The following is a 27,860-nucleotide window of genomic DNA, read 5'->3' as shown; positions in this document are numbered from 1 at the left end:
GGAAAGGCGCGCTGCTGGACCTTGTATTAACAAACAAGGAGGGACTGGTGGAGGATGTGAAGGTCAGAGGTAGACTCAGCTGCAGTGACCATGAAATGGTCGAGTTCAGGATCCTGCGTGGAGGAAGCAGGGCGATAAGCAGGATCAAAACCCTGGACCTCAGGAGGGCTGACTTTGCCCTCTTCAAGGAGTTACTGGGAGGAATCCCGTGGGCCAGGGCTCTCGAAGGCAGGGGGGTCCATGAGTGCTGGTCGCTCTTTAAACAACTCTTCTTCCATGCACAGGAGCAATGCATCCCCCTGAGAAAGAAATCGAGCAAAGGAGGCAGGAGACCTGCATGGTTAAACAAGGAGCTTCTAGCGGAGATCAGGCAGAAGAGAAAGGTCCATGGAATGTGGAAAGAGGGGCAGGCCACTTGGGAAGAGTACAGGAATGTGGTGAGAGCGTGCAGGGATGCAACGAGGAAGGCCAAGGCTCACCTGGAATTGAAGCTGGCAAGGGATGTCAAAAACAACAAGAAGGGCTTCTTCAACTACATCAGCAGCAAAAGGAAGGCTAGGGACAATGTGGGGCCGTGCTGAATGAGGCGGGTGTCCTGGTGACGGAGGATGCGGAGAAGGCAGAGCTACTGAATGCCTTCTTTGCTTCAGTCTTCAGTGCTAAGACTGGCCCTCAGGAATCCCAGGCCCCGGAGGTAAGAGATGAAGCCTACAAAGAGAACGACTTTCCCTTGGTCGAGGAGGACTGCATAAGGGATCGCTTAAGTGATCTGGATGTCCACAAATCCATGGGCCCCGATGGAATGCACCCACGAGTGCTGAGGGAGCTGGCGGATGTCATTGCTGAGCCACTCTCCATCATCTTTGAGAGGTCCTGGAGGACAGGAGAGGTGCCCGAGGACTGGAGAAAGGCCAATGTCACTCCAATCTTCAAAAAGGGCAAGAAGGAGGACCCGGGGAACTACAGGCCGGTCAGCCTCACCTCCATCCCGGGAAAGGTGATGGAGCAGCTTATCCTGGAGGCCATCATCAAGCAAGTGGAGGAAAAGAAGGTTCTCAGGAGTAGTCAGCATGGATTCACCAAGGGGAAATCATGCCTGACCAATCTAATAGCTTTCTACGATGACATGACTGGCTGGGTAGACGAAGGGAGAGCCGTGGATGTTGTCTACCTTGACTTCAGCAAGGCTTTCGACACAGTCTCCCATGATATCCTCCTAGGGAAGCTGAGGAAGTGTGGGCTGGATGAGTGGTCGGTGAAGTGGATAGAGAACTGGCTGAATGGCAGAGCTCAGAGGGTTGTCAGCAGCGGCGCTGAGTCTAGTTGGAGGCTGGTAACAAGTGGTGTCCCCCAGGGGTCAGTACTGGGCCCAGTCTTCTTTAACTTCTTCATCAACGACCTGGATGAAGAGTTAGAATGTACCCTCAGCAAGTTTGCTGATGACACCTTACTGGGAGGTGTGGTAGACACACCAGAAGGCTGTGCTGCCATTCAGCATGACCTGGATAGGCTGGAAAGCTGGGCAGAGAGGAACCTGATGAGGTTCAACAAGGGCAAGTGCAGGGTCCTGCACCTGGGGAGGAACAACCTCATGCACCAGTACAGGCTTGGGGTGGACCTGCTGGAGAGCAGCTCTGCGGAGAGGGACCTGGGCGTCCTGGTGGACGACAGGTTAACCATGAGCCAGCAGTGTGCCCTGGCTGCCAAGAAAGCCAATGGGATCCTGGGGTGCATCAAGAAGAGTGTGGCCAGCAGGTCGAGGGAGGTTCTCCTTCCCCTCTACACTGCCCTAGTGAGGCCCCATCTGGAGTACTGTGTCCAGTTCTGGGCTCCCCAGTTCAAGAAAGATGAAGAGCTACTGGAGAGAGTCCAGCGGAGGGCTACGAGGATGATGAGGGGACTGGAACATCTCCCCTACGAGGAGAGGTTGAGGGAACTGGGCTTGTTCAGCCTGAAGAAGAGAAGGCTGCGAGGGGACCTTAGAAATGCTTACAAATATCTTCAGGGTGGGTGTCAGGAGGACGGGGCCAAGCTCTTTTCAGTGGTGCCCAGTGACAGGACAAGGGGCAATGGGCACAAACTGAGGCACAGGAAGTTCCGTCTGAACATGAGGAAGAACTTCTTCCCTCTGAGGGTGACGGAGCCCTGGCACAGGCTGCCCAGGGAGGTGGTGGAGTCTCCTTCTCCGGAGATATTCAAGACCCGCCTGGACGCAGTCCTGTGCAGCCTGCTCTGGGTGACCCTGCTTCGGCAGGGGGGTTGGACTAGATGACCCACAGAGGTCCCTTCCAACCCCTACTATTCTGTGTGATTCTGTGTGATTCTGTGTGAACATGAGGAAGAACTTCTTCCCTCTGAGGGTGACGGAGCCCTGGAACAGGCTGCCTAGGGAGGTTGTGGAGTCTTCTTCTCTGGAGATATTCAAGACCCGCCTGGACTAGGTCCTGTGCAGCCTGCTCTGGGTGACCTTGCTTCGGCAGGGGGGTTGGACTAGATGACCCACAGAGGTCCCTTCCAAACCCTGCCATTCTGTGTGATTCTGTGATTCTGTGGTGCAGGAGATCAGATGGGTGCAAGCTTCTAAGCAGTGGATGGATGCTCCCACCCAAACCAGGCTGCAACTCCTGGTCCTCCTAGACGATGTCCCCATTATCTCTTGGTGATGTTCCAAACATTACCCAGACTCCATAAAGCAGGTGCCGGGGCCAAACGATAACACACCTTGTCATTAAGTCATGAGTCATTATGGCCATTCTGAGACGTCCTTTTGGTCTTCGATGACCTGTCTATAACCGGTTTCTGTCTCAACTCACAAGGCAGGGAGCACACGTGCTGCTCAAGTGAGCCTGTACTGCAGGGTGCTTACTAAAATGCCCACAGCACAGTACCAAGACTTAATAATAAGACTTTCAAAAAGTCAATTCTGAAGTTCAGGGGGGAAAAAAAAATTGCACGTATTTAAGGAAAGAAGTGATTTGCTGTCAGTTCCCCCAGGACTGCAGTTAGAACCGGAAGCAGTTTTAACTTGAAGCTCCCAATGACCCAACCCTCAGCTTTAGATAATAATTTTCACTGCACAGGGGTTAGTACTGCTGAAAATTAATTAAGCTACTAGGAATGATGATCGAGAGACACATTGACAAAAATAACATCAACACTCAGAGAGATCAGAGATCCGGTAAAGCAGATCCTACAGCCGGTATGGTCTAAATGCAGGTCCATAACTTCTGTCCTCCAGCCCCTGTGAGCACACACCACCTCCACCCACCGTCGCCCAGCCCCTGTAGCTGCCCACACAAACACAGGGATGGACCACGCCACTGGCCGCGTGGACTCTTGACTGTTCACCCATGCATGCAGCTTCAGAAAATTCCCCACAAAGTCGGCATTTGCATGCATGCAGAAGCTTTTCAAAGCCCAGCTCAGCGTCCCACCGGTTCCTCTCACCACTCCTCATTACCATCCTCCAGCAAACCACGACAAACACAAAATCATGCTCTTCGTTGCACGACTGCAACAGTGTTAGCTCATCACTATGCTTAGCATTAATGTAGAATAATGCCAAGTGGTCGGCTGAGTCTGTGGTATAAATTCAGGGATTATCCTGTGTCATCTGTTAGTTCTTAAACATTTTTCAGTTATACATTTGAGAAGATTCCCCCACCTTTCCTCCTTCTCAGCTGCCTGCAACCCCTGGCTGTACTTCGGTAAAAACTAAAAAAGATAGATAGATCCCAAACTGCTTGAAAAGGCTCTGATAAAAAGTTTTCTTGTTGAACACTGCAAGTTTTCCTAACAAAAATACAGACATTTTGAGGAAGATGTTATTATCCCTGCTCAAAGAAAAAGGGATATGTTGAGTCTCGCTCCTCCCAGAAAGGACCATCACTTTCCAGCAATGACACGGTTCTGCAGGTCCTGGTCCCACCACAGCACGGCTCAGGAGGACAGACTATTTCCCCAAATTCTCCAGGATGGAGGAGATGGATGAGTGGACCAGGACTTTGACCATGTCCTGGGTTTGGCCAGGACAGGGTTAATTTTCACTGGACTCCAGGAAGGGCCACAGCCGAGGGGTGGGGGCTGACCCCACCTGGCCAAACAGAGCCGGGTATTCCATACCATGTGACGTCACGCTGGGTTCCGGTGGGGGGGGGGCGGCGCAGCGGGAACTCTCTCTCGCGGCTGGGGAGCGTGCGGCGCCGGTGCGGTCCGAGAGAGTGGGTCTGTTTTTTTGTCGTGTTTTCTCCTTATCTGTATCGTTGTTGCTCCTGTTTCCCTCTGTTTGCTGTTCTGTTAAACTGCCCTTATCCCGACCCACCGGTTTCTGCCTCTTTCTTTCCATTCTCCTCCACACCGCGGCGGGGGGAGGGGCGGCCGCGTGGCGCTTTTGTTGCCGGCGGCAGCCGAAACCAAAACATAAAATTGGCGCCCAAGCGTGGGGCAGGGATAACGGCAGGGCTGAGCAGCGGGTGTTAAAACTGTTTTCTTAGATTTTCTTAAATTTTCTAATATGCATTTTTCTGTCTTAAAATAGTCGCCGGTAAAAATGTTTCTGTCTTTCATCAGATGGCTGTGGTTTTTGAATCCGTACTTGCTGTACTTGTTCCCTGTGGTGCTGTTCATCATCGCATGGAAAAGAATCAGGATTACGATTTTACTGTACTGTACGATGTCGACTTATGACATGATAACATCACTGTGCATGAAATTAGGCTTGTATTTGCATGCGGCACTGCGGTCATTTCCATACCTCGGATCCTATGTCTTAGAATTTGTGAATAATCGAACCCAATCTGTGGGGAAAACCGGAGGGGCTACCTCCCCCCACTCTTTCGCCCCCCCTCCTTCCTTCAGGCCAGTTCTAACGGCTTTTGAGAATTTCGAGTACCCGTGGGATGCTCAGGCCAGCACTCTCCTATTGTCCTGAATACTGAATGGGTTTTGGGTCTTGTTTAGGGTTAAACAAGTCGTCAAGAACATCGTGCAGAGACCTGCCCCGGGGCTGGATAGCTGTGAGTGGCTGGGTGTGTGGGACAGCATGGGCAAGTACCTAGGGCAGTGGGCACCACCGGTGTTTTTTAAACTCACCCCTGAGGAAGTACAGGATCCGGACAAACTAGTAAAGTACCTGCAAAAAGTGTGCTGCCACCCTGGGAACTCCAGAGAGACACAAATCACCACCACGTGCTGGGGTCTGGCCCACGCCTACCGAGCCATGTTCAACCTGATTCAGTGCCCTAAAGGGGAAGGGGGGGGAAGCGAAGTGGCAGGCACTGCGGCTGGCGCTGCCCCCCCAGCCGGCCCTGCAGCCCCTCCAGCCCAGCAGGCAGTCACAGCCCCCCCAACCGGCACCACTGCTGCCACAGCTGCAGGGTCTGCCTCGGTTTCCCCGGTGGGCACAGCAGCTGCTCCAGCCCCAACTCCAGCTGCAGGCACAGTGACTGAGCCCAGTGACCAACCTGTGCCGGTAGCAGTCGCCCCTGTAAAACTAAAGAAAGACGCAAAGAGAGCAGATCGCTCCGGGAGGGATGACAATGAGCCAGGGTCATCACAGGAGATAGAGACAGAGATCATCACCCGGTCCCTGTCCCTGGGCGAGCTGCGAGACATGCAGAAAGATTTCAGCCGCCACCCAGGCGAGCACATTGCCACCTGGCTGCTGCGGTGCTGGGATAACGGGGCCAGCAGCTTGGAATTAGAGGGCAAGGAAGCCAAGCAGCTGGGATCCCTGGCCAGGGATGGGGGCATTGACAAGGCCATTGGGAAAAAGGAACAAGTCCTCAGCCTCTGGAGGAGACTTCTGTCAGGCGTGAGGGAGAGGTACCCCTTCAGTGAGGATTTTGTATGCTACCCTGGCAAGTGGACCAATATGGAAAGGGGTATTCAGTACCTGAGGGAATTAGCTGTGCGGGAGCTGGTTTATAATGAACCAGACGATGAGCAGGTACCCACAGACCCAGATGAAGTCCAGTGCTCACAATCCATGTGGAGGAAGTTTGTGCGGAGCGCACCATCCTCATATGCCAACTCACTGGCAGTTGTAAACTGGAAAGGTAAAGACGCACCAACAGTGGGTGAGGTGGCTGTCAGACTCCGGCAATATGAGGAAAGTCTCTCTTCCTCCCTTGTCTCAGCTGTGAATAAATTGTCCCAACAGTTCCAGCAATTCAAAGAGGATATGTCCTACTCCCCACCTGTGCGGGCCAGCATCTCAGCTATCAGGGGCAAGCGTTCCTCTGCTCAGGAGAGGGAATACAGAGGCTATACACCCCGGGGCACCCTGTGGTTCTACCTGCATGACCACGGAGAGGACATGAAGAAGTGGGATGGAAAACCCACCTCAAGTCTAGAGGCACGAGTACGTGAGTTGCGAGGTAAAACAATCACCAAAGGGGATTCTGTTAGGAAAAATGCCGCTCCAGTTTCCAGCAGTCAGCTCTCCAGGCCAGGTAGACAGTTTGACCTTGATTCCGATCCTCTGGAGGGGACCTCCAAGTCATTTTTACAGCAGGTGAGCAGCAAATTCTCTGACCAGGATTAGAGGGGCCCTGCCTCCAGCCAGGTGGAGGAAAGGGACAACCGCGTTTATTAGACGGTGTGGATTCGGTGGCCTGGCACGTCAGACCCACAAGAGTAGAAAGCTCTAGTGGACACTGGTGCACAGTGTACTTTAATGCCATCAGAGTTCAAAGGGTCAGAGTCCATTTGCATTTCGGGAGTGACAGGGGGGTCCCAAGAGCTGAGTGTACTGGAGGCTGAAGTGAGCCTCACTGGGCAGGAGTGGCAGAAGCACCCCATTGTGACTGGCCCCGAGGCTCCGTGCATCCTTGGGATAGACTGTCTTAGGAGAGGGTATTTCAAGGACCCAAAGGGGTATCGGTGGGCTTTTGGCATAGCTGCTGTGGAGACGGAAGAAATTACACAGCTGTCCATTTTGCATGGTCTCTCGGAGGATCCTTCCGTTGTGGGGTTGCTGAGGGTTGAAGAACAACAGGTGCCCATCGCGACCACAACGGTGCACCAGCGACAGTATCGTACCAACCGAGACTCCCTTCTCCCCATTCATCAGCTGATCTGCCAGCTGGAGAGTCAAGGAGTGATCAGCAAAACTCGCTCACCCTTTAATAGTCCCATATGGCCAGTGAGAAAATCTACTGGAGAGTGGAGACTGACAATAGACTACCGTGGCCTGAATGAAGTCACACCACCGCTGAGTGCTGCTGTGCCAGACATGCTAGAACTTCAAGATCAGCTGGAGTCAAAGGCAGCCAAGCGGTATGCTACAATTGACATCGCTAATGCATTCTTCTCCATCCCTTTGGCAGCAGAGTGCAGGCCACAGTTTGCTTTCACCTGGAGGGGCATCCAGTACACCTGGAAGCGACTGCCCCAGGGGTGGAAACACAGTCCCACCATTTGCCATGGACTAATCCAGACTGCACTGGAAAAGGGTGAAGCTCCAGAACATCTGCAGTACATCGATGACATCATTGTATGGGGTGACACCGCGGAGGAAGTTTTTGAGAAAGGGGAGAAAATAGTTCAGATCCTTCTGAAAGCCGGTTTCGCCATTAAGCGAAGTAAAGTCAAGGGACCTGCACAAGAGATCCAGTTTTTGGGGATAAAATGGCAGGATGGGCGCCGTCAAATCCCAATGGATGTCATCAACAAAATAGCAGCTATGTCTCCACCAACCAGCAAAAAGGAAGCACAGGCCTTCCTGGGTGTTGTGGGTTTTTGGAGGATGCACATCCCAAATTACAGCCAGACTGTAAGTCCTCTGTACCATGTGACCCAGAAGAAGAATGATTTTGAATGGGGCCCTGAGCAACGACAGGCATTTGAACAGATTAAACGGGAGACAGTTCATGCCGTAGCCCTTGGTCCAGTCCGGTCAGGGCAAGATGTTAAAAACGTGCTCTACACCGCAGCCGGGGAGAATGGCCCAACCTGGAATCTCTGGCAGAAAGCACCAGGGGAGACTCGAGGTCGACCCCTGGGGTTCTGGAGCCGGGGATACAAAGGATCCGAGGCCTGCTATACTCCCACTGAAAAAGAGATTCTGGCAGCATATGAAGGCGTTTGAGCTGCTTCAAAAGTGGTCGGCACTGAAGCACAGCTCCTCCTGGCACCACGATTGCCAGTCCTGGGCTGGATGTTCAAAGAGAGGGTCCCCTCTATGCATCATGCCACCGATGCTACGTGGAGTAAGTGGGTCGCGCTGATCACCCAGCGCGCCCGAATGGGAAACCCCAGTCGCCCAGGAATTCTGGAGGTAATCATGGACTGGCCAGAAGGCAAAGATTTTGGAGCATCGCCAGAGGAGGAGGTGACACGTGCTGAAGAGGCCCCACTGTATAACCAGCTGCCAGAAGATAAGAAACAGTATGCCCTGTTCACGGATGGGTCCTGTCGCATTGTGGGGAAGCAGCGGAGGTGGAAGGCTGCTGTATGGAGCCCTACACGACAAGTCACAGAAACTGCCGAGGGAGAAGGGGAGTCCAGCCAGTTTGCAGAGGTGAAAGCCATCCAGCTGGCTTTGGAGATTGCCAGTCGAGAGAAGTGGCCAGTGTTCTATCTTTACACCGACTCCTGGATGGTGGCCAATGCCTTGTGGGGGTGGCTGCAGCAATGGAAGAAGAACAACTGGCAGCGCAGAGGCAAACCTATCTGGGCTGCCCCATTGTGGCAAGATATTGCTGCCCGGCTGGAGCAGTTGGTTGTAGAAGTGCGTCACGTGGACGCCCACGTCCCTAAGTGTCGGGCCACTGAGGAACATCAAAACAACCAGCAGGTGGATCAGGCTGCCAAGATTGAAGTGGCTCAGGTGGATCTGGACTGGCAACATAAGGGTGAACTCTTTATAGCTCGGTGGGCCCATGACACCTCGGGCCACCAAGGAAGAGACGCGACATACAGATGGGCTCGTGACCGAGGGGTGGACTTGACCATGGACACCATCGCACAGGTTATCCATGAATGTGAAACATGCGCTGCAATCAAGCAAGCCAAGCGGGTAAAGCCTCAGTGGTATGGAGGACGATGGCTAAAATATAAATATGGGGAGGCTTGGCAGATTGACTACATCACACTGCCACAAACCCGCCAAGGCAAGCGCTATGTGCTCACAATGGTGGAGGCCACCACCGGATGGCTGGAAACCTACCCTGTGCCCCATGCCACCGCCCGGAATACCATCCTGGGCCTGGAAAAACAAGTCCTGTGGCGACATGGCACTCCTGAAAGAATCGAGTCGGACAACGGGACTCACTTTCGCAACAGCCTCATAGACACCTGGGCCAAAGAACACGGTATGGAGTGGGTGTATCACATCCCCTACCATGCACCAGCCTCGGGAAAGATCGAGCGGTACAATGGGCTGCTAAAAACCACTTTGAGGGCAATGGGGGGTGGGACTTTCAAAAACTGGGATACTCATTTAGCAAAGGCCACCTGGTTGGTTAACACCAGAGGATCCACCAACCGGGCTGGTCCTGCCCAGTCAACACCTCAGCGCCCCGTAGAAGGGGATAAAGTCCCCGTAGTGCACATGCGGAACATGTTAGGGAAGACAGTCTGGGTTAGTCCTGCCTCGGGAAAAGGCAAGCCCGTCCACGGGATTGCTTTTGCTCAAGGACCTGGGTGTACCTGGTGGGTAATGCGGAAGGATGGAGAAGTCCGATGTGTACCTCATGGGGATTTGATTTTGGGTGAGAATAGTCCATAAATAAATTGTATAAAGTTAATTGTTAAATAACCCTGTCACTGTCTGTTATCACTGTTATAATTGTTATATGTTGTACCAGTAGGAACATAGTAAGAATCGTCCAGATTAAAGAAGGATGGACTTTTTGATGAAAACCTAGCAGAGCACAGCGATGATGGGACTGGACCTGGTTTTCAACAACTGGCATCGAGCAACTTCATCAAGATCAACATCTCCTGCAGACTGTGGGCACGGGCCGCACCAGATACATCAGCCGTGAGCTCCGGATGCAGCAAGTGACCACCCACCACCACACATCACCTCTCCTGCCACGGAAGACCATTGCGACAGATGGAGCCCAAAGTCATGGATTAAATGAACTCAACGGACACTTTAGAGTGATGATCCATAGACTAAGGGAACGATATCTGGAGACAGGAGAAGTGGTGGTGATCAACTGGACAATGGGGGACCTGGGCATGACGTAGATGGTATGGAATAAGGGGTGGATCATGTCCTGGGTTTGGCCAGGACAGGGTTAATTTACAGCAGACTCCAGGAAGGGGCACAGCCGAGGGGTGGGGGCTGACCCCACCTGGCCAAACAGAGCCGGGTATTCCATACCATGTGCCGTCACGCTGGGTTCCGGTGGGGGGGGGCGGCGCGGCGGGAACGCTCTCTCGCGGCTGGGGAGCGTGCGGCGCCGGTGCGGTCCGAGAGAGCGGGTCTGTTTTTTTGTTGTGTTTTCTCCTTATCTCTGTCATTGTTGTTCCTGTTTTCCCTCTGTTTGCTGTTCTGTTAAACTGCCCTTATCCCGACCCACCAGTTTCTGCCTCTTTCTTTCCATTCTCCTCCGCACGCCGGCGGGGGGAGGGGCGGCCGCGTGGCGCTTTTGTTGCCGGCGGCAGCCGAAACCAAAACAGACCACTGGCCCCAAATCTCCCAGAATCCGTCCTCTACTCCTGGCACAACCAATGCTGATGCATGCAGAGGTAGAGCAACTCCAAGAGGAGAAGACAGAGGCTGACTAAAACACACAGAAGAGCCCACGGTCTGAGTTCAAGGAATGGACCTAAAACCAAATCAAAAGCAAATTCTTGAAGTATTTTGCAAGGCACGAAGGTAACTCCCCATCTAGCCCTGTTGACGGCTCTCATGGAAAGCAGCTGGACTCAAGGTCACCATTTAATACCATCTATGTGGTGTTCCGTCAATACATCAACTTCTTATGAAGACTTGCCAAAAAATAATTACAGGCATCTCTTAATTTCCCAAAATTAAAATACTCCAAGACTTCAAATAAAGAAAAAAAAACTACTTTCCTTTGCACTAAACCAGCTGACTATGGACTTCTTTCCCGACATTAAGGCACTCGGTACATCTCAACAGACTTTGTGAGGCTGAAGGACAAGTACAGCCTTCAGCAGCCAGGTCATACATTATGCGTGAATTAAGTAGGTCTCTGAGGTGTCCTTCATAATTGACACGCACTCACACCCTATGTGTAGACACACACACAAAACACGTCGTTAGGAGGATGCCTCCAATAAACAGCAAGCAAAGGACATGACTTCAGCACGTCGCTACCAGTTATACCTTGGTTGATTGCCTGAACTGGCTGCTTCTCCCGCGGCTGCCAGACCTGGATCCAGACCCACACCTGGAGCCCGACCCCGGCCAGGATCCTGCGCTCCCACTGCTGCTGTGATCCCACTCTTCCTGGAAACAACAAACAGCTCACCTTAGTCAAGGGCAACGCCATCCCGCACCCACAAAAACCACTGACCTTGTGAGCCAGGAGAGCTCCAGCTCCCAGACCACACCTGCAAGCACCTACAAAACCATGCCCATGCCCAGCGCCCTGATTTTGGGGCTTTCTTGGAGTCCTTTAACACGTTCTATTTACACTTTGCAAAGGGATGATGTTGTGGGAGGTTTCAATGAAGATAAGATTTGTGTCTAACGCCCTAGTGAGGCATGAGGAAAAATAATACTTACCTCCTCTATCTTCATGAGGATTAATTATGCACATTCAGCAACCCCACATCCTCTAAAACTGCTTAAGGACATTTGGACAATGCCCTTAACGACATGCTTTAACTTCTGGTCAGCCCTGAACCAGTCAGGCAGTTGGGCTAGATGATCGTTGTAGGCCCCTTCCAACTGAAATGGTCTATTTTATTCTATTCTATTTGATTTGATTCTATATCCTCAATCACCTTCCCAAGCCCAAATCAACTTCTCAGTCAGTTTTTCCCTCTACTTCGCCCACTGTTGGCATCCAGCTACTCACATATTCTAAACTACTTGGAGTTCACCAGTAGACACATTACACAAATGACTATTTTTGCTTATTATGGAGCTGTTCCCAATGTTCTTCTTTATTGTCCTAACACTTGTTCTGCTGTCAAGCAACCTGCAGGTTTCTTGTTCAGTCGGCAGCCCTCAGGGCAAGATGAGTCATGTGAAAGCCAGAATAACTCACCCAACCAGCCCTATCTACCCAAACAGACCACAAGGTGTTTGGGGAGAAAGGTGGGTATTGTCAGGGTAATTGCTCCAAAAGCTTTGCTCAGAAGCTTGGGGGAAGACCTTTGAAGTGACCTAAGACAATCAAAAAAACCATGAGAGCACAGAGTGCAGAATATTCAACTCTCCCAAGTACTCTGAAAACCTGGGAAAAGCAAAGGGGAGCATGTGTTTCAGGGCTGGTGTGAGAGCTGACACTTGAAGAGGGCTTCTCATGTCTCAGACATCCTTGCAGGACTACCTGAGTCTCTACGGACACTGCCACTGGCTAAGACAAGGGCAGAGCCACCTTGGCCTTCAAGAGCCATAAGTAGTCACCGGCAAAGCAAGGTGTGAACTCCTCTTTGCCCATGACAGCCAAGTCCAGGTCGCTAATTTGGGGGCACAGACCAGGTTCCAGCTCCACCACTGCCACCTGGGTTGGACAGGGCAGGGAGATGCTGCACAGCAGACCGTAAACTACCTAAGGTGATGCTACCCAGTGGTCCAGCATGGACCTTAGCACAGATGGAACATGTAAGTATTTTCCCAACACCAGGGACTGGAAGCAAAACGTGTCAGTACTGGTTTCTGCCTTGTTCCAGCTGCATGTTCTCTATGCTCAAACCTAGCAAGTCGCAAGCAAGCTCAAACACATTGTGATTGCTATAGCCTAAAATCAGCACTGACTTCAATAGAGGAGGTCAACTGGTTTTCAAGCTGCATATAGATGAAATTTGAGAGGTTGTGCTTATTCCCACCACGTTACAACAACAGTAGAAAGCATTTTCTCCCCTCCTCACCACATCGTGACCTGAATCTCCCGATGGATGAGAAATACCCAGTGGCATAAAGTTAAGAGAGTTCTTAAATTGGTGTGGAGGGAAAAAAAATTTGATCGATGCCACTTGTGAGACGCGGGCAGGTGGCCACTTTGGGAAGCCTTGGGGAAGAGCCAATCTTGAAGGCATCCTGAGAAGCGAGAAATAATCTCATTTGACATGGGAAAGATGCGCACCAACTGAGAAAGCGGTTGGAAGAAATGAACCTTCACTGTCTAGCTGTTTGAAGGATTAATTACCAATTTACTGTATCCTACACACTGGACATCTTGTTCACCTCCGCATGAAAAACTGCAGTGCCAAATACTACAACGGGCCCAAGTCAACATATGTACCCTTTGCTTTAAAAGAGACACTGAAAACAAACATCACTGTTCGGTTACATTCAGTTGACCCAACTTCTGGTCATGGTTGCCTGGAGACAACCTGAGGTTATGCAAATTCCAGAAACGTGGCTGGCCACAATAAAAGCCTTGTGAGAAACGAGGAGATTGGTACCACCATGCACCAACGTCCAAGCTCACTGAGACAAGACAGCAGATACAGCATGAACCAGTTAGATAAAAATTGTGGCTACCACTTTCACTAAATCAGCTTGTCTCCTGGCTCTAACTCATGGCCTGGCGTCTGTTCCCTGTTCATGTTCCTTATCTTTATCACGCTCTATTAATCTCTGTGTTTAAAATTAAATTATTTTTAAAATAAAAAGTGTTGAACTAAAAATTGTTGAACTCAAAATTGTTGAAGCTGAAACAGTCCAACCAAGTATGGCCTAAATACACTCATGTTCAAACTCACCAGCACAGCCAAGCTCAATATGTTACCTAAATTTCTGACTAATTGCCAAAGATGAACAACTTTTTACTGCTCCCGTACCGACAGGGGTTCAAATCTCCAACAGAACAGAAATACGTCCACCAGAAACTCTGCCAGACATTTCTGGTGGCTTTGCGTCCTCTAATATAAAGTCCCTTCATGCTTCAAGGTCGAGTTGGATGAGGCTTTGAGCAACGTGATCTAGTTAAAGGTGTCCCCGCTCACTGCAGGGGGGTTGGGCTAGATGACCTCTAAAGGTCCCTTCCAACCCTAAGCGTTCTATGAATCTGTGATTCTATGAAAACAAACCCTCTCTGTAGATCGCCTTTCTGTGGGAGCAGGAAAGCTCACACCAACCTCACGGGTGTTGCTGGAGGAGTGGGCAAGAGTACGCAGGTAACGATCATTCCTTAAAAAACAACAACCGAGCAACAAAAACTGTCCACCAGCATCATTGCAAAAACCATAAAAACACCATCCCAAACCCATAGAGGCAGCTGGACTTCAGCAGAAAGCTGAGGCTCTGCGGCATGTTGCAGGAACAGAATTGTCTGCAGCTCCAACAAAAGCTGAAGAAACAGCTGTAACGGCACGAAGGTCTCCATCCCATGCCCTTGTCTCCTGCCAACCTAATCCCCCATCATCTGGCCTCGTTACTCTCTGCTGTGCCCTTGGAAGACCAAGACTCTCCTAGCCTGTCCCAACACCCCAAACAACCCTTGAACTCTTGTTCCCAGCTGTTATTTAGGCTCCTCCACCTACCATTCGTGGTCTACGCTCATCAGCAGGAGATGGGACCTCTGAGCCACACTCTGGGGCTTGGAGAGAAACGTCACCCCCTCCAGAGACTGATTCCCAGCAGCTGCTTTCAACCATGCTAATCCTTCTGGCCAGGCTCTGCACCCTCTTGGGAACGAGGCTTGTGCACATTAACACTGCCAGCCACCCACCTTCGGAAACTAGCTGTCAAGTCTAACATTTGCATTTTAATTAGCAATAATCATATGTTTCACTTACACTGCAATTTTCACCTTCTCAGCTAGCTCTTTGAGGTATGAACTAATTAATCCCGCTCCCTTTGCCAGCTCAAGAGTTAATACTTTCTGCTGCTTCAGTGCAAGTTTGAAAATCCCATTTGCAGAAAAACGAGATAACTTCCCCCAGTGCATGGGCCATAAACGTGGGGACCACCTACGTGGTTCCTCTGAGTGACAACAGGTATTGGTGAAGTTGGCTGTGTTAGTAGAGGTGTAGACCAACCATGGCAATACCACAACACTTAAGTGGCACAAAGTCATCAGTGGATTCTTGATGGGATTCATATTCGATTGTAGGTAAAAATCTCAAAATTCAACGTACAGCATTCACAGCCCAAGGTGGGCCAGAGGAAAAGGAAAGACAATGGAAAGCTAGAGGACTTCTCAGGACACAAGAGGCACTGAGATAGCCCTCAGCATTACTAGCTGTTCCACCACAGCACCTACAAGAAGCTTCCTAGACCAAGCTGTGGGGTGTCCTTCAAATGACTCCCAAGCTTTGAGTCTTAATCCTGGTCAGAAGAGAAGACAGCTATCACATAAAAGGTCCTCTTTGAGGTTATTCCGCAGCAGAGGATTTCATGTGCTGTAGCTAAATCTTGCAGTTACGCAGAATTTTGACATCAGACTCCAAGTATTTAATGCCAAACCTCCCTGCTCTTCTAGACCTCTTCTAGAACAACCACGCCAATTTTTCTACGGAAAAGTAATGATCTATATGAAAACAATTATTTTTAATTTTAAAAGCACCTCTTATGAAAAAACATAAGATTAAACATTTTAGTAGGGACAAATTTCCAGCTTCTTTCTTCTCAATGTATTGCATAAAGCTGTAGGAAAAACAGAAAACTTACCCTTATAAAAAAATCACACAGAAAACCCAACTGCTTTGGCTCTGCTCCTTCCCTCCCCAGGTCCACGTCCACCTCCCCCAGGTCTCTCCAATCTGGTATGGTACCTGATCAGTGCTTTGGTAAAGGCACAGCAGAAGGGACACTAAACATTGCTTCGAGCTCTTATCTCACCAGGAAAAGTAATTTTTTACCTATACCTGTGCTGCAATACAGGACCAAAGGACCTGATGGGCTTGGAAGTAGGAGGTTAAGCCTACAAGATCTTTCTGGACTCCCCAGGCAAGGGCCAAGCCCGTGTGGTTGTATTCCTTCCAGGCAACATCGGAAGAGACGTGTCAGCCAAGGATGTGCTAGATAGCTCATTTACACACAAGGATGAAGACGAGAAGGAGAACTGAGAGCACTCTGAACAGCACTGAGAACTTCAGACGTGCCATGGAAACCCAGCAGCAAGTCCCTGCCCGAGCCTCGGAGGAAATGGCTCATGTCACCCCTTCCCTGCCAAGAGTTTTGGCACTTGTTGACCTATTCAACCAAATCTGGAAGAAGTATGGAGACCTCAAAGGTAACTTGGCTATTGCAAGTTTCACGAAAATAGAGTGTGGGAAGCTCTCCCTTCAGTAGGCACTGTCATCACTCTGTCCGCTCTACACAAATGGAAACTGAAGGTGACAAGAAGTCCTCCCACGTGAGCCACTAGTGACACCAGGCCTAGAAGACACCTTCTCCATCCTCTGTAAGCAGCAACAGTTCTCCTAAATCAGGCAGCAAAGCATTTCACTCCCAGATCTTCAGAAACCCAAGCAGGTGTCTGCTTCACAAGGTGTACCCCAAACAGAAGCCCCAGAGAAAGTTAAACGTATGTATTAGCTAAAGGACTTGATTTCTTTCTCAGCAGTCCTCTCTGACCGGGCTGCATTCACTACACGGAGACAGTGTCACCCAGCAATTATAGGCAGAAAACCATTAAGCGACTTTTTCTCAGAGCTGCTCTTTGATCATGGGCAGGTCACCCCACTTAAAGATTTAATTTCTTCCTCCGTCAGGCAGGGCTACACCAACCTGTATTCATTGGCAAAGCCTCCGAGTAACTCCCTGTCTTTCGCTTTCTCTTTTTCTTTTGGAAATGAGACAAAGGTGACTGCAGCATCTCATTATGGCCTCAAGTTGCATCAGGGGAGGTTTAGGTTGGATATTAGGAAAAATCTCTTTACTGAAAGAGTGGTCAGGCATTAGAACAGGCTGCCCAGGGCAGTGGTGGAGTCCCCATCCCTGGAGGGGTTCAAAAAACATGTAGACATGGCAGTTCAGGACATGGCTTAGCAGGCATGGTGGTATTGGGTTGATGGTTGGACTTGATCTTAGAGGTCTTTTCCAACCTTAATGATTCTATGATTCTATTCTATGATTCTACGATCTATCAGCACCCACTTGTCCCAACAGGTCTTCAGCATGGTGGCCAACCTCAACCAAATTCAGTTCACAAACTGACACAAGCGGGTTGGCGAGATGGGGAACCCCAAACTGCCCCTGGATCACCCCTCACATTTTGCTGAGCAAGAAGACCACTGCACTTCAGATCCGGACCCAAGGATGGGCAACTAAAGCCAGACATGGGCTGCCTAACCAGCACGGGGAAGCAAACTACATCTTCGGTTGGGAGATCCTGGCAGCCTCTTTGCAAGCAGCGCCCACCCACTCTCCAGCACTGATCTGGTTAGCCAAGGATTTGGGGCATGACATGCTGCCTGCTGATGTCAGCAGATTTAAGCTGACAAGCAGACGACCTCACCACCAACTTGAGAAGTTTATATGATGGTGGTGCTGGTCGCAGGAGCCTCAGTCCAACTCTGGACCTAGTGATGTGGCCACTGCCCGAGACCGTGATCCCTTGCCACCTGCCTCTGCAGCATCCATCGGGGAGGATTTCCTTGTGTTTGACCCCAGACACCCAGCAGCACTGATGTCTGCAAAAAAAAATTGCTGGAATCGCAAGAGAAATCTGCACTGACAGTTTTATAGAAAGTGGAGAACCCAAAGTAAGTTCTACTGTGCATTGATATCTGTCGTTTCCCAAGAGACAACCTTCACAAACTGCCCCAACCCTACAATTCCTTTGCTTTGGCAATGCAGCAGCTTTTCCAGCCATGCCTTCATCCAGTTGGAAGCCAAGCACTCATCATCAGAGAGGGTTTCGAGGTTCAGGTGAGACACACGCAAGAGGGACCTGAAAGGTTTGAGCGGATCTGCTCTGCTCCCATCCCACGCCCAGGGGTCAAAGACACCTGCCCTGCCTGCGCTTCCCCAGATGCAGGCAGCTCAGATGTCCTCTGCCTACAGTCTTGAGCTCGCACGACACAAAGCACAGAATCATAGAATCACAGAACAGCGCAGGACACTCAACATCTTACGCTGTTTACTTGTCAGCGCAGCCCTTGGGATGCTCTAGACCCCAGTCAGCTAGTCCTCTCCAACCAACGCCCAAGAGTGGAAACCCACCACCTCCACCTGCCACAGGCATGTTGCTGTTTCTACTGGCTTAACAGGAAGGCAAACCAAGTCATCTCCACCACCACCAGCTCCTCGGGGAGGACAGTAGAAAGGTGCTACTGGCAGGGTGTAGGATAATCCAGATGTGATCCACACACCCTGCCTGCTCCTTCACTGCTCAGTAGACAGGCAACATGACCATCAACTGGAGAAGCCTCTGAGGTCCCCAACCATGCAACAAGTCCCTGCTGCAGCCAGTGGGACATGGACACGCATGCAAATAGGCAGTAAAATAAACTGCAGTCCCATTTACTGCCAGTAACACAAGCTTTCACTTGGCGACGATGGGTGACAGCCAGCCACCATGGGGGAAGAGATGGACTTGGCCAGGAAGGAGGATTTTCTGCTCTCCCTCTCCCACTGCCTAGGGAAACGGGACAAACCCGCAGAGTCGTTCTGGTTTTTGTTAATGCCTTTTCCACACAGGGAGCCTGGGATGGAGCTGGTGCCAGGCCTTTCATGTACCAAGAGCTCTGCTGGCTCTCTAAACACATATCATACCAGAAGTCTTCTACTTAATGAATTGCTCTCAGAAATACATCAAAGAGCTTCCTACTTGCAACAGCCTCACAAGGGGAATGCAAATAAAATCTTCCCACTGGATCTTTTCAGAAAAAAAGAAAAACAACCAAACATAAAAAGATGTAACATTATTCCATTATCTAAACTTTCCTTATTTCTAGAGGCAATATGGTGCTCAGATAGTATCTTGTGCACATCGATGGAGTGGTCTTCACCCCAGACCTTCCACGGGGTATCGCTCAAATGCAGCGGGGCTTAGCAGAGCACGGCCACGCCATGCAGCAAACGAACACGCTCACAGTAGGAAACAAGGAGAATTATAGATGAGCTGAATATAATTATGAACCCAGGATTTACTCAGCATGCCAGGAGTTCACAAAATGTATGTCATGAGATCTTCCATGAGCAAACTGTCTTCTCACACCCACCTTGCTCAGAGAGCTGGAAAAAAACAGAGTAAAAGGTTTCCAGGGGGAATTTTCTCCACTTTTAAGCCGCTGCTTTGTGCTGGATGCACAAGGGACAATCTATGGGCGTTGACCCCTAAATCGTCTCTTGCAGCTGCTAAGCAGGGGTCTCACCAACGAGTGCAAGAGCCGGGCAAGTATGAGGTGGTGTTTCCTAGAGATACCCAACAAGGTTGGAAAAACAGCAATTTAGGAATATCCTGGACTGCAGGCTGCATCAAGACGCCTTATTATTACCCTTAAATTGCACATTATCCAGGAATTGCTCTCAGCCCCACACTTACACAACATCCTTATATACACATGCTTATATACACATATATATAAATGTCTATATAAATACAAAATACACTTATAGACAAAAAAAAAATCTTTCTTTTATTTGCCTTAACCTTGCTGGGTCCTAGAGATGAGAATTTCAAAGGCATCAGGTATTCAGGGGTGCAGAGGGGGATTTTCAAGCATGAGAAAGTCAGCTTCACTCTAGGCTCCCCTGTAACCTTCAGGAAGCCAAGTACTTCTGAAAATGTGGCCCTGGACTACCCTGCCCTCGCAGAAAAGGAACCAGATGCTGAATATCTTTTCAGCACTAACCTGGATTTCCATATAAATGCCCTTTCTGATCGTCAGGGTAGAAATGCGTGCAGAATATCGCGGTCACCGATACACAACCCCCATTTTCACAGCAGCTGAAGCCAGCAGAAATCTCACATCCAAGTATTTTTTCAACTAAGACCAGTGCGTATTGCATGAGTGGCAATGCAGAAATCTCAGCTGGAAATAAAATAGGAAAAACAGGAATTTGATTTTCCAACCAAACCCCTCAAAATCCATAGAAAATCGCAAAACACCACCCTTAACATCCCTTGGGAAATAACTACCCAGCTTTTTGCTTAGCAGGTTTGAAGACTGATTGATAATTTAAGATGAACACCTTATTAATGATTTTTATTTTTTTCTTAATGTTTAAAGCTACTAGTGAAAAATCAACAGCCGGAAACAGTAATAAACTGAATCCAGTCCTCGCCAGCGGCGTTTCACTCGTGTATTGGCAACAGCAAGAGCAACGCTTGCCTGGACAGAAGAACAATAGCTTGCAGGTCCTCTTCAGTGCCAAGGCAAATTTGTTACTTGCTGTTAAAGGAAGCCCAACGTGGAGAGAGATAATTATGAGCTCTGCTGCAGGGTGGGAGAGAGCCCAAATGCAGGGAAAACAGCTTGGGCATCAGTGAATGTGAGTTGTGCATAGAAAACAAGCTCTGTGCTGGCGGAGATCAAGCAGGTTTAATGCCCAGGAGAGAAAAAAAAAAAAAAACAACAATAAAAAACCCCCGACAAGTTGAAACAAAAGAGAGCATGGCACAAGGTAGGTGGAAGATGTCAGGGTGGTGTTGACTGAAGTCAGGAAAGCATCGCTCATGCACAACTCCTGCATCTTCCTGTGGTACCCAGCGCGTCAGCCGAGCCCTTGGGTGGAGAGCCAGGGGCCTTCTCCCCCAAGGAAAAACACACCCCGAGAAACCCAAGGAGGATCGATGGAAACAGCCGGCCTCCCAGCTGAATTCCAAATGGCCAGCTGTGATGCCGGGAGGGAGCCCGGCCGAGGTTTTGCTGCCGAATATTTCGGAGCAGATCAAAGCTGCCATGAATTAAATCCACCATTCCGTCCAGCACCTTCAGAGGCTCATCTGAAGCCACGTCTCCATACAGCACGCACCTTCCCACACAGCAAGGTCTTGTCTTTGTTGTGTGCAGGTGTGTGTAAAGATGTTCCCCACATCCTTGCGTCCAGGCACACGGCAGGGAGGGGACGCGTGAGCCCCCATCCCGCAGCCAAGCGGCTTCCAGCACGGCTCCGTGTGGGAAGAAACCGTGCACAAAATGGGATGCGGGAGCTGCAATATGCACTGCTCAGATGGGCACGGCCTCTTGTACCACCCTCCAAGGGGCTCTCGGGCTTCTCCTCACGGATCCCATGCATGGGACTGAAGCCTGGAGGACATCAAGCAAGGCAAGAGCACCAAAACCACCAGCTTGAAGCCTCTTCTCCAGGTGGGACATCCACCAGTCACAGCACCTGCAAATAACGCTTCACCCTTCCCTGCAGCTGGCTCGGTCTCATATCTCCTTGGGCAAACACTGCTCTTACTGAGCTGATGGTCGCACAGCAGCTCCTCAACCAGGTGACAACGGTCAAACCCACGCCTCCACCCTATCCAACCCGTCATGCTGGTGCCCTCACAGAGGAGGGACAGCCACCTCCAGTGATGTCAGCAGCACTTGGTACTCTCCACTGAGGTACACACCATGTACAACCACCAAAACTGACTCCCACCTGGCTTCTGTCATTGCAAACCCAACACAGGCTCCCAGCACGTCCAGTTTTGCTTCTCCCAGTTCACCCTCTCAGCTATTTAATCCCCTTCCCTGCAACACCACCCTGGTGCTGCACCTATCACCCCAGCAGACACACAACCAAAGCTCCACAAAGCTCCCTCATCTCAGCTACATCTTGGACTTTCAAGTCAGCTTCCATGGTCCAAACAGGTCCCTTGTACAGGTTGTAACAAGGAGTTCTTCAGGAATAAATGGGACACTCCGTATTTCTTCCTCTTTATCACCAAGCAATTAGCTCCTGGTGAAAGCATCCATCCGCATGTTGGGATGATGCCCATCTCCCACAGTTTCGGTGGGAGCAAGCTTTCAGCGGGCGAGCAGCGGGACACGTCTCCCCTTCCATGGGAAAGCTGGCAGCACGGGCAGGCTCCGCGCTGCCAGACGAGGCAGGACAAGAACAAAAAGCAAAGGTTTGGTGAGGAAGATCTAAACACAACCCCTACCTGATTGTGTTCATGAGATGACGGGCCCTTCCCTCGGGATGGGGAGCAGCTGCCATCGAGCTGCGCGCTACAATCTGCCGTCCACTGTAAAAGGGATAAAAAAAGGGATTGTGTAAAATAATAGCCGGGCTGGGGAAAACTGCTGTGTCAGTCCACAGCGCACAGCAAACACCGTCCGGCCACAGGCATCACCGTATGCGTGCGGCCCCCCTCTTTTTGAGGACGATCCCAAAGGCTTTGGCTCAGAAATGGTCCACCTGCCAGCAGTGAGCAGATGGAAGATGCAGGAAAGCATCTGAAATGATGCTTTGCAATAAAAACCATCCCCAGTATTGCCTTGCAGACTCCAACGGTGTTTGGTAACTCAAGCGCATGGTAGGCACCAGGATAGCTTGACTTGAATACTCTTTTCCATGGAATTTTCTGCTTTTCCCAACTCTGCTTCAGGGACAGACAGGAGTCCTGAGCTGCCAAAACCCTGTGTTTTTATTTGAAACAAAGCAGAAAAGAGAGCTCAAAGCGGCAGGTTTGGCCACTGCCGTATGCCGCAGCTGTGATGTGCAGCCTGGATGGCAGCCCTGCTGCCCCACGAGCTTCGCCCCATGATGAAGGACATGGACGTCGGGGACTTCCCAGCCATAGCGGGAGGTCAGCAGGACCGGGAGCTCTGGAATATGACCTACTGTTTCCCCCAAGGTTTGAGAGCAAGGTGCCTCCACCAAAATAATTCAATTTGGGGTCATTTGGAGGGGTTTTTTCCCCCCTCAAAGAAATGAAGGGTTGCATCCTAGTGGAGTTAAAAAAAAATAATCAAGCAAACTAACATAAAAGATGCTGCTAAATCTTTAAGTCACCTTGTTGCCCCCTGCCAAGTTGAGACTGAACCTTGGTGACCAGTTCCATTTCTGAGGTCTTTCCTCCTGGAAGCACTTGGCTGCTCCAGAGGCACTCACCGTTTGGATGCCATCACCAAGGCTGATGTACCAACAAAAATGAAAATTCAATACCGTATAAAGACCAACTACCCAAGAGCTTCTTGACAAGTATGGATGTGACCACAAATAAGAGGAAGAGCCACCACTAGAGCAGCTCACTGTCCCCGCACAGCTCTGCCCTCATTGGAGAGCCCATGCTAGCTCAATATGATGAGAAAACCAGCCTTGCCTTTAATGAGCTCTTTAACGAGCTGCCCATTGCTCTCCTGCCACTTCTGCTGATCTACCTGGAGAAGCTCATGATGCTATCATGCTTGAGAGCCTTCTACTAGACCTATGCCTATCTCCTTCAACAATCTGGAGTGCAACCATGTGCCTGGAAAGGTCTCACAAGCTACAGCTCACCCATTATTATGTCCACAGATAAATAAAATTGTATTTTCCCCTCTGACTTTCCTCTTTTCCCTGATGGAAGCAAGGTTGGAGACATCCCCACCACGGGAACATCCACGCTTTGGGATTCTCTAGGCTGGTGATAGATTCAGCTCCTATGAGAGCGGCGAGGAGGATGAAGCAGCGTACAACGTGCCTTTCCTTCCTTCCCCCAGCACGGAGAGCAGTTATCTGGGGATGTGGTACCATCTGAGCATCTCACACACATGGGCGAGTGGAATTCTCCTCTCTCAGGCAGCAAAAACATTATTACAGCCACAAGGAAACGAACCGCAGAGAGCTTAAGTAACTTGCCCAAAGTTAAAGATTAAGTTGCTGGCAAACCTTGCAGTTAAAAAGAATTTTCTTGGTCTCAGTCCAGTGCCTTCACCATAAACCCACCCTTTTTCCCCCAGCTCTCAAGAGGGAATGTGTCTCCTTCAATCAGGCTGGCTTCCACCAGGGTTACTCCAGCCAGCCACAGGATACGTGAGTGCTTACTGCTTGCTTTGATAAGAAGTGATCAGAAAAAGAAAACCAGAAATAAAAATTCCTGGTTATTTCTTATACAAATTTGGGGTACAAGGTGGGAAAACGAACATCTTTGGGAGACAACCGGTAATTCCTTCCTAAGGCATCCCTTAAGACATGGCTAGATAAAAGCAGGTGACCTATGTAAAAGCCCATCCTCACTTCTTGTCCCACATAGAGCCCTAAAAATATGAAATACTGCATTTTCCTGAAGTTTCACACAGAAATTGTAATTCCCTGCAGACACCAACGGTCTGGGGTACAACCACATTTAGCTGCTTAATTTGAGATGCCACTAAAAGAGGCCTAATTAAAGGGTTCAACCTTCAGTTCTTTCATTATTATTCATTTTTCACTGCAAATGAAACCTGACCATCTTTAAAGACAGCATCCCTAGCACTGTCATAAAAAAACCCAGCAGCTCCTATTTTTCAGGGCAGGCAACGGAGAGAAGTTAAAATCCCATCTCCACGACCGGAAGACAGATTTGGTTGTGGCAACCAAGGATCTTAATGCAAAAATTGTACATGGGCTGCCACAAGAATTAGCAGCTATTGTCACAGAATCATGGAATGGTTTGGGTTGGAAGGCACCTTGAAGATCATCTGGTTCCAACCCCCCTGCCATCAGCAGGGACACCTTCCACCAGACCAGGGTGCTCAGAGCTCCATCCAACCTGGCCTTGAACACTGCCAGGGAGGGGGCAGCCACAGCTTCTCTGGGCAACCTGGGCCAGGGCCTCACCACCGTCATGGGGAAGAATTGCTTCCTAATCTCTAATCTAAATCTGCCCTCTTTTAGTTTAGAGCCGTTCCCCCTTGTCCTGTCACTACACACCCTTGAGAAAAGCCCCTCTCCATCCTTCCTGTAGGCCCCTTCAGGCACTGGCAGCTGCTCTAAGGTCACCCCGGAGCCTTCTCTTCTCCAGGCTGAACAGCCCCAGCTCCCTCAGCCTGTCCTCATAGGAGAGGTACTCCAGCCCTCTGATCATCTTCGTGGCCCTCCTCTGGACCCGCTCCAACACATCCACGTCCTTCTTGTCTTGGGGGCTCCAGAGCTGGACGCAGGACTCCAGGTGGGGTCTCACGAGAGCGGAGTAAAGGGGCAGAATCCCCTCTCTCGACCTGCTGGCCATGCTTCTCTTGATGCAGCCCAGGACACGGTTGGCTTTCTGGGCTGCAAGTGCACATTCCCGGCTCATGTTGAGCTTCTCATCCACCAGTAACCCCAAGTCCTTCTCCTCAAGGCTGCAACCTCATCTGGTTCCAACCCCCCTGCCATCAGCAGGGACACCTTCCACCAGACCAGGGTGCTCAAAGCCCTGTCCAAACTGGCCTTGAACACTGCCAGGGAGGGGGCATCAACTTTTTTGGGCAACGTGTTCCAGTGCCTCACCACCCTCAGAGTGAAGAATTTCTTCCTTATGTCCAATCTACATCTACTCTTGCTCAGTTTAAGACCATTGCCCCTTGTACTGTCACTCCAGGCCTTGGTACAAAGTCTCTCGCAGTCTTTTTATAAGCTCCCTTTACATATTGCAAGGCTGCTCTAAGGTCTCCCCAGAGCCTTCTCTTCTCCAGGCTGAACAGCCACAACTCTCTCAGCCTTTCCTCACAGGAGAGGTGTTCCAGCTCTCTGACCATGTCCATGGCCTCCTCTGGACTCACTCCAGCAGGTCCACGTCTTTCGTGAACAGGGGACCCTAGAGCTAGATGCAGGACTCCAGGTGAGGTCTCCGGGAGTAGAGCAGGAGAATCACCTCCCTCGACCTGCTGGCCACGCTGCTTGTGATGCAACCAAGGATATGCTTGGCGTTCTGGGCTGCATGCGCACATTGCCAGCTCATGTTGAATTTGTCACCCACTGGTGTCCCCAAGTCCTTTTCCGAAGGGCTGCTCCCAACCTATCCATCCCCCATTCTGTGCTGATACTGGGCATTGTCCCGACCCAGGTGCAGGACCTTGCACTTGGCCTTGTGGAACTTCATGAGGTTCACCTAGAAAAGCAAGCTCCTCCCTGCTGAACTTGGAGACATTGGTTTTTGCATGCTGGGGTGCACAGGGCAGGGGACAGGAGAAGCAGGCACCACTGGCAACTGGCAGGAGAGCACCTTGACCTCGTTGCCCCAACAACTCCTCCCAGTTTAAAGGAAAAACAAAGGCTTAGGGAGGCAGAACCTCATTTGTAAGCAATTAATAGACTTGAGCATGAAACAAGAGACAAAACGATCTGCAACAAAACTTCTCTGCATGCTGGAGGAGGTCACAGTCCTTGAGAAACCCAGCCTGGACTCTGCCCTTCTCCCAAGCATCATACCCCCAGCCTGGCTTTGCCATGCACTCTCATTAGTCATTAAGCTAACATTAAGACTTAATGCGAAGTGGCCTGGGGATCTCTGCCCAGGATCAGTCTCCCTTGCACCTCATATAAAGAGACAAAGACCCAAATCAGAGCAGCAGACCCCTCCAGCAGCTCACACACATCTCAGCTGTCTAATCATGGCCATACTCTTACCCTTACGACCCTTCAGCCTTCTTATTCTTATTTTATCCTCATGACCAGTATGTAAGTGGCCTCTAACCGAAATATTGTATCCTAGTAGGATCCCGGCGGGGTAGGAAAGCACCTCTATCACAAACGGAAGATCATGGCAGCCTTACAAGCCCAAGGGCACGGACTGGAGTTCACTACCCCTTGCACCACGGGCTCCTTATCCGTTCGGCAGTTCACATCTTCAGCACGCATCTGGCACACCATGGTTCAGGAGGTTTCATTTCTCCTTCTGTTGGATCTAAACTGTTCACTTTAGGAACAAACCTAACGAGGACCATGTCATTCCTAATGACAACACCAAGTCATATCCCCGCTAAAAGCATCCCTCTGCTGGGTATTCTCATCCTCTGAAACACAGCAATTTCCTCCTCTGACGTAGCAACCATGAAGCAAGCAAACAGACTATTACACATATTAGAATGCCCACAAAACTCACACTTTTGGGGAACATTTGGGGCTTTTGATTGACCTTTTGGTCTTGGTTGTTTCATGGACACACCTGTGCATACGGACAGGAGCACAATCTCATAACTGAGCATCCCCCTCGCTGCAGCCCCTGAAGCTCTTCCCAGTACCTCCAGGACTTTTTCACGCCAGTGAAGCAGTTTGGGATGGAGAAAGGCACCACATAAACAATATGTTCTTCATTTATAAATGGGAACCCTGAAGAAGTCAAAAAGCTTCAGGGCATGCACCCTGAGACCACGGAAAAACAAAACCCAGTTGGCAGAAGACCTCTACCAACTGGTTGGAGACCTCGTATCTGGCTGAAAGAGCAAGCTGTCCCAAATCCAGTCTTTCATTATGTCCTGCTTTCCACCTCAACGCTTGAAAAGCTGCTTCAGTAGCTGGACGTGCATCTGCAACCCAGGCGGCAAGCCATCGACATCCCCCAGCCTCTCTCCCACACCCCACGCTGTGCCCTTTGCCCACCTGCGAGACGTGGGACTGCGTCTTCTCACTCTCGCCGTCCCCCTCCGTTTTATCCGTCAGCAGCCCCTGGACCTGGTACTCCAGGACGTAGCTGTCGATGAAACGCTCCAGCTCCTCGATCTCCTGAGAGCGGCTGCTCCCTGCCTCCGAGGAGGCCGATGCCACCGACGAGTTCTCCATCCCTTCAGGAGAGATGTCAAGAACGGAGGGGGCCTGAGAAAGCAAAATAAAAAAAGGCAAGAAACAATTTCCCAGTAATTATAATAAGCTTAAAAAAACAGTAGCCAAAGCCTTGTTACCAGAGACAGGATACTTTTGCTGTACATCCAAT

The 27,860-nt window shown here is 50.3% G+C and overlaps 1 protein-coding gene across 7 annotated transcripts in view; it reads right to left on the bottom strand.

Annotated features, from left to right (window-relative positions):
• LOC104335576 (CBP80/20-dependent translation initiation factor) overlaps nucleotides 1-27,860 on the bottom strand; it is a 176,053-nt gene that overhangs the window by 110,452 nt on the left and 37,741 nt on the right. For 3 of the 7 annotated variants that reach the window (XM_075446638.1, XM_075446637.1, XM_075446639.1), the window contains exons 2-4: nucleotides 27,530-27,742; nucleotides 22,146-22,229; nucleotides 11,306-11,428 (exon numbers count right to left, since the gene is read on the bottom strand). In XM_075446638.1, the coding sequence (XP_075302753.1) occupies nucleotides 11,306-11,428; nucleotides 22,146-22,229; nucleotides 27,530-27,709 (387 nt within the window). In that variant the 5' untranslated portion in view covers nucleotides 27,710-27,742. The remainder of the gene's footprint in view (nucleotides 1-11,305; nucleotides 11,429-22,145; nucleotides 22,230-27,529; nucleotides 27,743-27,860) is intronic. The other 4 variants (XM_075446643.1, XM_075446641.1, XM_075446640.1 and 1 more) reach the window with 3 other exon arrangements.

The sequence above is a fragment of the Opisthocomus hoazin genome, chromosome W (assembly GCF_030867145.1).
Source record: "Opisthocomus hoazin isolate bOpiHoa1 chromosome W, bOpiHoa1.hap1, whole genome shotgun sequence".
NCBI lineage: Eukaryota > Metazoa > Chordata > Aves > Opisthocomiformes > Opisthocomidae > Opisthocomus > Opisthocomus hoazin.
This window is presented reverse-complemented; position numbering and strand designations above follow the sequence as displayed.